The sequence below is a fragment of the Oncorhynchus mykiss genome, chromosome 15 (genome assembly GCF_057628025.1).
Source record: "Oncorhynchus mykiss isolate SJ-2025 chromosome 15, ASM5762802v1, whole genome shotgun sequence".
Classification (NCBI taxonomy): domain Eukaryota; kingdom Metazoa; phylum Chordata; class Actinopteri; order Salmoniformes; family Salmonidae; genus Oncorhynchus; species Oncorhynchus mykiss.
In genome coordinates this window covers 72,695,001-72,706,160 of record NC_143036.1, presented here as the reverse complement: position 1 = coordinate 72,706,160, position 11,160 = coordinate 72,695,001, and the positions used below count along the sequence as shown (strand labels likewise).

General features: G+C 44.5%; 1 protein-coding gene across 1 annotated transcript in view; it reads left to right on the top strand.

The window, feature by feature from the left end:
* Positions 1-1,990: 1,990 nt before the first annotated feature.
* Positions 1,991-11,160, top strand: part of LOC118936537 (NUAK family SNF1-like kinase 1) — a 24,997-nt gene continuing 15,827 nt past the window's right edge. The window contains exon 1 of the mRNA XM_090201104.1: positions 1,991-3,178. Within this exon, the coding sequence (XP_090057230.1) occupies positions 2,870-3,178 (309 nt within the window). The 5' untranslated portion in view covers positions 1,991-2,869. The remainder of the gene's footprint in view (positions 3,179-11,160) is intronic.

Here is an 11,160-nt window from a genome sequence, read left to right as displayed (position 1 = left end):
ATTCTATGGTTGGTTGTGGCTGTCAGTTTGACTTGAATAGGAACTACCATCTATGGATTCTATGGTTGGTTGTGGCTGTCAGATTGACTTGAATAGGAACTACCATCTATGGATTTTATGTCTATGGTTGGTTGTGGCTGTCAGTTTGACTTGAATAGGAACTACCATCTATGGATTCTATGTCTATGGTTGGTTGTGGCTGGCAGTTTGACTTGAATAGGAACTACCATCTATGGATTCTATGGTTGGTTGTGGCTGTCAGTTTGACTTGAATAGGAACTACCATCTATGGATTCTATGGTTGGTTGTGGCTGTCAGATTGACTTGAATAGGAACTACCATCTATGGATTCTATGTCTATGGTTGGTTGTGGCTGTCAGATTGACTTGAATAGGAACTACCATCTATGGATTTTATGTCTATGGTTGGTTGTGGCTGTCAGTTTGACTTGAATAGGAACTACCATCTATGGATTTTATGTCTATGGTTGGTTGTGGCTGTCAGTTTGACTTGAATAGGAACTACCATCTATGGATTCTATGGTTGGTTGTCGCTGTCAGATTGACTTGAATAGGAACTACCATCTATGGATTCTATGTCTATGGTTGGTTGTGGCTGTCAGTTTGACTTGAATAGGAACTACCATCTATGGATTCTATGGTTGGTTGTCGCTGTCAGAATGACTTGAATAGGAACTACCATCTATGGATTCTATGTCTATGGTTGGTTGTGGCTGTCAGTTTGACTTGAATAGGAACTACCATCTATGGATTCTATGGTTGGTTGTCGCTGTCAGAATGACTTGAATAGGAACTACCATCTATGGATTCTATGTCTATGGTTGGTTGTCGCTGTCAGTTTGACTTGAATAGGAACTACCATCTATGGATTCTATGTCTATGGTTGGTTGTGGCTGTCAGTTTGACTTGAATAGGAACTACCATCTATGGATTCTATGGTTGGTTGTCGCTGTCAGTTTGACTTGAATAGGAACTACCATCTATGGATTCTATGTCTATGGTTGGTTGTGGCTGTCAGTTTGACTTGAATAGGAACTACCATCTATGGATTTTATGTCTATGGTTGGTTGTGGCTGGCAGTTTGTCTTGCAAATGTCTAAATACAACAGTGTGAAAAACATACTGTTTGGTAAGCACATTCTGTTGTTACTTATTTGTTTTCATTTAAAATGGTCAAAATCACAGTAAGGTACTGAATTGTAACCCAGAAATGATTTGATATGAAGATAAACACGGCTGCATTAGTCCTTTAAATGCTCTCCGAAGGAGGACATATCATTCTATACATACAGGCTACTATACTAATGAATAAATAAAGCTAACCCCATGTTTGTGCATCAGTGTCCCTCTGCTGAAGAGATGTCTGTATGACATCCTACTATAACAACATTACATTGGCTAAGGCTAGCAGGCCAGTCAAGTGGATCTCACACACTAACATGGATCCTATCAGTGTCCTTCTGCCGAAGAGATGTCTGTATGACATCTTACTATAACAACATTACATTGGCTAAGGCTAGCTGGCCAGTCAAGTGGATCTAACACACTAACATGGATCCTATCAGTGTCCTTCTGCCGAAGAGATGTCTGTATGACATCTTACTATAACAACATTACATTGGCTAAGGCTAGCTGGCCAGTCAAGTGGATCTAACACACTAACATGGATCCTATCAGTGTCCTTCTGCCGAAGAGATGTCTGTATGACATCTTACTATAACAACATTACATTGGCTAAGGCTAGCTGGCCAGTCAAGTGGATCTAACACACTAACGTGGATCCTATCAGTGTCCCTCTGCTGAAGAGATGTCTGTCTGTATGACATCTTACTATAACAACATTACATTGGCTAAGGCTAGCTGGCCAGTCAAGTGGATCTAACACACTAACATGGATCCTATCAGTGGGCTGGTATAAATCATTTCCCTAGGGACTACAGGGTTTACCATTAGGTAGTCTGAGCACTCATAGGCACACCATGTTCAAGAGGAGTGTCACAATGTTAAGTAATTACACACATCGCCTGCTACAGAGCTATAGAACAAACCAAGGTCGCCTCATCTCAAGGTTGGAATACATTTACTCGAGAATTCTACAGAGAATTGACTAATATACCCCTTTATCAAAGCAAGAGCATGTCTAGTAAGACATTCATACTTTTCTAAAATTGTCTTTTGCTCCAAGTTTGCTTGTTCTTTCAACAGGCAAAGCCAGAGCAGTGTACAATACTTGCTGTTAGCCCATGTCTCTCTCTCTAATAACATACACAAAAGGCAATCATGGAAAGGGGACAGTAGGGCTCTAGACCCCACCCCCCCGCCTGCCGCTACTGGCTCCAGCTCCTTACACATCTCTCTGACAAAAAGAAACAGCGAAAGGGAGAGAGGGCGTATGAAAGAGAGCCGATGAGAATGGTACAAACCCGAACAGCTTTGTGTGTCACACTCGAATACATCGCATCCACAGCTATGACCTAGGCGCGGATCGTCGCTCTCAAGACAAGCGCAACATCGGAGAGAGCAATTACGCACATGGTTCTGATAGAGAATGAATGCGAAGCTGTATCCAACAATTCCAAAACGCCCGGTTGATCTCATTTTGCTACCATTAGAGCATCAACTGGATTACCATACGGGAGCGACGAGAACGGAGCAAAGTAGCAACAACGTCTTTACAATTGAGGAATAAGAGATTTTGCTCCAATAATTGAATCATTTACTTTTCATCAAAACACAAATATGTGTATGTATTTAGAGGTGTATTTCCAAGGACACATACATTAAAGCACGGATAGCCGTCATTAGGTCCACTCGGATTTGATCATATTGACACTTTATTAGTTATCCTGATGGAAACTGCTTCAAAAGCTCGTCGGCTATCCAATGTGTCCACGGCATCTAACGTGTCCAATGTGTCCACGTCCAGCGCTGGGACCGAGGTGGGACAGAGCGATGTGCAGATTTGGGGGGACAGACCTTTACCTGTCGACTACCTTGGTGACATCTCGATCCTGGATGACGGGAGATGGTCTAACTCTAGCGTGAAGAAACATCACCACAAGCACAACCTGAAGCACCGCTACGAACTGCTGGAGACACTGGGGAAAGGGACATACGGCAAAGTGAAGAAAGCCATCGAGAGACAATCCGGCAAAGTGGTGAGTTTTAGACGACGACTAACCGCCAATGAAACGAGTGTGACAGTTGGAACTTGGTGTGTTACAACAAGTGAATAACAGGATTATAATGAAGGTCGTGATGTAAGAACATCAAAAAGCAGCGTCTGGCAACTAAATATAGTGTGATATGTTGTACACTCCTATGTTCATGGCGTGTCAATCAGAAATCCCTTGAATTCCCTGATGAGGCCACGTGGGATTTCAGCTTTCCAATTTAAATTAAGCAATGAGCCCATTTAATGTTGTTTTATGGCCATAATTACACACGTGGCTTCAGGAGACAAAATCAGTTGTATTGTCTCAGAGGTCACACTGCTTATACAAGATGAGTCAAAGGTCAGTTTAAAAGTACATTTTTAGTCCGTTTTAAAGGCCCATGTAGCTACATTTAGTTTCCATCTATAACATGTGTTTTCAGTGTTTACCAGACCTCAGAAGAATGAGTCTCTTGTCTAATTCTGTTGTCTTTAACTTGTGAGTTTTGATGAGCTGAGATGCACGAGTAAAAATTAAAGTTTTGTTCCACTGAACGTGAACTGACAAATCCATTTAATAATGCACCTTGAACCACCTTCCCTGTAGCCATGACATGTGAATTATAGGGATATTTCAGGTATTTTGTTGACTAGTACTAAAATAGGTCTAGTGGGTTACTCAACCTCTGTACTGTGTGAAGAGACAGTGGGAGGGGGAGGGAGATACTGAGGGTATTATTTGACCTCTGGTCACCCCCTGGCTGGGCAACTAGAACTTTCCAAGTGTGAGGTATGCAGGAGGAAAGTAGACAGTCTGCTGTGTGTGTCTCCTCGTTCTGACTAACACCTAGGTGTGAAGGAAGCAGAGGCTCTTGGAGGGGTTACGTGTGGGGTGCACACACACACAAAACACAAGCCCACATATATATACATACATACACACATACACAACGAGAGCTTCTCACTTGGTCGCTGTATTGATGAGGTACCTAATGACTTCAAACTGTATGAACAGTGGGGGGGGGGGGGCTCTGTCAGGCATAGAAATGCCTCCCTGTCCATGTCTAAGAGGTCTGGAGACATGCCTGCTTCAGGACACCCTGCTTACTAGACAGGGAGAGAAAGGATGAGCCAGTGACTGAACACACACTCACACAGACAATACAAACAGAAGTCTGGATGGGATTTTTAGGCCGGGGTGACTCATTGAGATTAGCTGCTATAAAACCACCAGCCTAGAGTACAGTCTCCTGGCTGCTACCATACAAGAGTATTCAGTCTCCTGGCTGCTACTATACAAGAGTATTCAGTCTCCTGGCTGCTACCATACAAGAGCATTCAGTCTCCTGGCTGCTACTATACAAGAGTATTCAGTCTCCTGGCTGCTACCGTAAAAGAGCATTCAGTCTCCTGGCTGCTACCATATAAGAGTAGTCAGTCTCCTGGCTGCTACCGTAAAAGAGCATTCAGTCTCCTGGCTGCTACCGTAAAAGAGCATTCAGTCTCCTGGCTGCTACCGTAAAAGAGCATTCAGTCTCCTGGCTGCTACCGTAAAATAACATTCAGTCTCCTGGCTGCTACCGTAAAAGAGCATTCAGTCTCCTGGCTGCTACCGTAAAAGAGCATTCAGTCTCCTGGCTGCTACCGTAAAAGAGCATTCAGTCTCCTGGCTGCTACCGTAAAAGAGCATTCAGTCTCCTGGTTGCTACCGTAAAAGAACATTCAGTCTCCTGGCTGCTACGGTAAAAGAGTATTCAGTCTCCTGGCTGCTACCGTAAAATAACATTCAGTGGGACTTTGAGTCAGTGAATGATGATGCACACGGTTGAGTCGCCGTGTGTCTAATCTGTTGTGTCTATCTGACTGAACATTTGTGTACCCACCCTGAACCTTTTTCCCCACTATAGACATAAGACACAGTCATATGGTGGAGGGTTGAGAGAGCCTTTAGATTGAATGTAATGTAATTATGCAGCTTTCCCTGGCCTGGTCTGGTCTAGTCTGGTAATGTTATGAAAGCAGTGAGAGGAGCAGGTTGATATGGTCAGCCAAGCAGCAGGAAGGGAACACTTCTATGTTGACCTGTCAGGGGACTCTGTGTAAGTGTGTGTGAGTGTGTGTAAGTGCCTGTGTTCTGCGCCAGCTTCTCTGGGTAGATAGGTATTTCAGAGACAGGTCTAAGGAGAGAGAGACAGAGATAAGGGGGGGGGGGGGGGGGGGGGTTGTACCAGCTGGGCTAGTCTGGTGTATACTTCACAATAAACCCACCGGTAGCATGTCTACTCTCCAAGCTGGGCTAGTCTGGTGTGTACATCACAATAAACCCCCCAGTAGCATCTCTCCTCTCCAGCTGGGTTAGTCTGGTGTGTACATCACAATAAACCCCCCAGTAGCATCTCTCCTCTCCAGCTGGGTTAGTCTGGTGTGTACATCACAATAAAACCACCAGTAGCATCTCTCCCGCTGGGTTAGTCTGGTGTGTACATCACAATAAAACCACCAGTAGCATCTCTCCTCTCCAGCTGGATTAGTCTGGTGTGTACATCACAATAAAACCACCAGTAGCATGTCTCCAGCTGGGTTAGTCTGGTGTGTACATCACAATAAAACCACCAGTAGCATCTCTCCAGCTGGGTTAGTCTGGTGTGTACATCACAATAAACCCCCCAGTAGCATCTCTCCTCTCCAGCTGGGTTAGTCTGGTGTGTACATCACAATAAAACCACCAGTAGCATCTCTCCAGCTGGGTTAGTCTGGTGTGTACATCACAATAAAACCACCAGTAGCATCTCTCCAGCTGGGTTAGTCTGGTGTGTACATCACAATAAAACCACCAGTAGCATCTCTCCAGCTGGGTTAGTCTGGTGTGTACATCACAATAAAACCACCAGTAGCATCTCTCCAGCTGGGTTAGTCTGGTGTGTACATCACAATAAAATCACCAGTAGCATCTCTCCAGCTGGGTTAGTCTGGTGTGTACATCACATTAAAACCACCAGTAGCATCTCTCCAGCTGGGCTAGTCTGGTGTGTACATCACAATAACCCCCCAGTAGCATCTCTCCTCTCATCAACCCTGTGTTTACCATCATCTCTAATGACCATGCTGTAAATAGCAGCACCTGCTATGGTGAGCCTCCTTTCCACTCCACTGCACTGATGCAGGGCACAGCCTTTCCCTAATTTCTTCATCAAACAGCCTGCTTGTAAACCAACACACCTGGTTCCTACCACAGACAAAGCCATGGTCTGTATCTGTGACAGCTCTTCCTCTCTTATAGCCCGAGGCTAGAGAGCACACATGAACAAACGAGCACGCACGCACGCAAGAACACGCACACCCCCTCACGCATGCACGCAAGAACACGCACACCCCCTCACACACGCACGCATGCACGCAAGAACACGCACACCCCCTCACACACGCACGCATGCACGCAAGAACACGCACACCCCCTCACGCATGCACGCAAGAACACGCACACCCCCTCACACACGCACGCAAGAACACGCACACCCCCTCACACACGCACGCATGCACGCAAGAACACGCACACCCCCTCACACACACACACACACACACACACACACACACACACACACACACACACGCATGCACGCAGACACACACACACACAGACACACAGACACACACCCCGCCCCGCCCCCCCACTTAGCCCAGTCAGCCAGCTGTTGTATGGCCCAAATGGTGGTTGTGACTAACGATCCATAACCCTGGGCTGGAGGGGTAAGGGTGTGTCCGTCCTGTCTACCCAGCTGTACAGTAGGCAGGGATCACCATTCACTATCACCACAATAGACTATTCATGAGTTCAGATATGTGTCCCAAATGGCACCCTTCGGTCCAAAGTAGTGCACTGTGTAGGGAATAGGGTGCCATTCGGGACGGAAACTAGATTTGGACTGTAATTAAGGAAGGACTTAGAACCTATTCAATATAGTTCTGTTCTCTGTATTGCCTTTATTAACTTACAATACGCAACTGTACCCACATTCTACACTCTGTTCATAACCCATTAAAAAAACACTAATAATATTCAACTGTACCCACATTCTACACTCCGTTCATAACCCATTAAAGAACACTAATAATATTCAACTGTACCCACATTCTACACTCCGTTCATAACCCATTAAAGAACACTAATAATATTCAACTGTACCCACATTCTACACTCCGTTCATAACCCATTAAAGAACACTAATAATATTCAACTGTACCCACATTCTACACTCTGTTCATAACCCATTAAAGAACACTAATAATATTCAACTGTACCCACATTCTACACTCTGTTCATAACCCATTAAAGAACACTAATAATATTCAACTGTACCCACATTCTACACTCTGTTCATAACCCATTTAAAACACTAATAATATTCAACTGTACCCACATTCTACACTCCGTTCATAACCCATTTAAAACACTAATAATATTCAACTGTACCCACATTCTACACTCTGTTCATAACCCATTTAAAACACTAATAATATTCAACTGTACCCACATTCTACACTCTGTTCATAACCCATTAAAAACACTAATAATATTCAACTGTACCCACATTCTACACTCCGTTCATAACCCATTTAAAATACTAATAATATTCAACTGTACCCACATTCTACACTCCGTTCATAACCCATTAAAAAACACTAGTAATATTCAACTGTACCCACATTCTACGCTCCGTTCATAACCCATTTAAAACACTAATAATATTCAACTGTACCCACATTCTACACTCCGTTCATAACCCATTTAAAACACTAGTAATATTCAACTGTACCCACATTCTACGCTCCGTTCATAACCCATTTAAAACAGTAATAATATTCAACTGTACCCACATTCTACACTCCGTTCATAACCCATTTAAAACACTAATAATATTCAACTGTACCCACATTCTACACTCCGTTCATAACCCATTAAAAACACTAATAATATTTAAGTTGAACACTTAACCATAACACATGGTTTGTAGACATAACACATGGTTTGTAGACATCCAAGGCACCATTGTTTTTAAACCATGTTGAGTCTAGAGGCAGACGTCACTCTGTGAAAGTGTAAATCCAAGGTACCACATAGAGGACATTACCAATACTAATATCATATGATGTAATAGAGTCTTATCAGATGTGTTACATAATGTTCTGATACTGCTTCTGCCAGCCTGCCACTATGTCTTCTGGAAAGGGGGGAATATTTCACTTTACTTGTCTGCATCCCATATCTGCATCCCATATGGCACCCTATTCCCTATATAGTGTACTACGTTTGACTAGCTCTGGTATAAAGTAGTGCACTAAATAGGGAATAGGGTGCTATTTGTGACACATATTTGTCAAAGGTGTGATTAAACTCTTCTCCCTAAAAAGGAGTGAAGGAGGATATGGTGCCATGAGTGACGCAGGGAATAAGGAAGTACATCTCACTGGAACTTCCTGTCCCTGTCGGCTGACTCATAACCCACTTCCTGTATTCCTAATCCTTCTGAATTCTGACACACACACACACACACACACACACACACACACACACACACACACACACACACACACACACACACACACACACACACACAACCCGTCAATTGAGCCCACTGCTATGGCGAACCCCGCAACTGACCTTAAAGCAGTCACAGAGATAGGATCTACATAACCACTGTGCTGGGGATATTTCCTGTCCCATTTAACAAGGCTAATGTCATCCCACTGTGTTCATTATGAGTTTGCCGTGTGGAACCAGCATGGTCTGTCTGAGATACTGTAGAGCAGAGGTTCCTAACTCCAGTCCTCCAGTACCCTCAACAGTACACAACAAAACACCTGATTCCTCATTGAGGCCGCACACACACACACACACACACACACACACACACACACACACACACACACACACACACACACACACACACACACACACACACACACACACACACACACACACACAGAGCTGTGTAAAAATGGAACATCTATTTGTATCTAACCTCATTTACCATCTGTTGTCTCCAGTGGGCTGGCTGCGTGTCCTTCCATAAACCTAGTTTCTCTCTTCAAGGTTGTGTAAAACTTCACCATCCATCCTCTCCTCCTCATCCTCTGAGAGAGAGAGATATTCTTGAGGGTCTTGGCCCAGTTAGAGACACAGCCAGGTTATTTTCCACTACCAGAGGATGGGACACTGCTCATGAGCTTTATTGTGAGACCTAGAACAATCAAAAGTTTATGAGCACATAAGAGCAAAATAGTATTTATTTCCTCTCGCAAGGGACTGGACAAGTTTTACGACTCTTACAAGACCTGAAACAATAAACATAAGTATAAAAGTTAAATGACCACACATAAGTAAGAATATACCACACAGATTAACAATGAGACAGTATTACTGTTACTGTAAATTCATCTCTTCCTACAGCCGCTGTATCAGTGGAGAGCCATGAGACTGGTAATGGAGAATAATACTCTGTTGAAGACCTGAGACCTGCACCATGCTGCCTCTCTGACCTCACTGACACAGGGGTTTATAATACTCTGTTGAAGACCTGAGACCCGCACCATGCTGCCTCTCTGACCTCTGACCTCACTGACACAGGGGTTTATAATACTCTGTTGAAGACCTGAACCATGCTGCCTCTCTGACCTCTGACCTCACTGACACAGAGGTTTATAATACTCTGTTGAAGACCTGAGACCTGCACCATGCTGCCTCTCTGACCTCACTGACACAGGGGTTTATAATACTCTGTTGAAGACCTGAGACCCGCACCATGCTGCCTCTCTGACCTCACTGACACAGGGGTTTATAATACTCTGTTGAAGACCTGAGACCCGCACCATGCTGCCTCTCTGACCTCACTGACACAGGGGTTTATAATACTCTGTTGAAGACCTGAGACCCGCACCATGCTGCCCCTCTGACCTCACTGACACAGGGGTTTATAATACTCTGTTGAAGACCTGAACCATGCTGCCTCTCTGACCTCACTGACACAGGGGTTTATAATACTCTGTTGAAGACCTGAACCATGCTGCCTCTCTGACCTCTGACCTCACTGACACAGGGGTTTATAATACTCTGTTGAAGACCTGAGACCCGCACCATGCTGCCCCTCTGACCTCACTGACACAGGGGTTTATAATACTCTGTTGAAGACCTGAGACCTGCACCATGCTGCCTCTCTGACCTCACTGACACAGGGGTTTATAATACTCTGTTGAAGACCTGAGACCTGCACCATGCTGCCTCTCTGACCTCTGACCTCACTGACACAGGGGTTTATAATACTCTGTTGAATACCTGAGACCTGCACCATATGCTGCCCCTCTGACCTCTGACCTCACTGACACAGGGCAAGATAAGCCAGAGACAGTTCTACTAAACGCTGAGCTGTTGTATTGATCCAGTATGGATCATCTGTTAGTCTCCCGTGACAGACGATAACGTCTGTGAATGTCATCAGGTCCAGTCAAAATACAAGGGTCACTCCAATACAACATGTTCACAGTGGACTCAGATAACTGTAAATTCATCTCTTCCTATAGCCGCTGTATCAGTGGAGAGCCATGAGACTGGTAATGGGGAATAATACTCTATTGAAGCCCTGAGACCTGCACCATGCTGCCTCTCTGACCTCTGACCTCACTGACACAGGGGTTTATAATACTCTGTTGAAGACCTGAGACCTGCACCATGCTGCCTCTCTGACCTCTGTTCTCACTGACACAGGGGTTTATAATACTCTGTTGAAGACCTGAGACCTGCACCATGCTGACCTCTGACCTCACTGACACAGGGGTTTATAATACTCTGTTGAAGACCTGAGACCTGCACCATGCTGCCCTCTGACCTCACTGACACAGGGGTTTATAATACTCTGTTGAAGACCTGAGACCTGCACCATGCTGCTTCTCTGACCTCACTGACACAGGGGTTTATAATACTCTGTTGAAGAC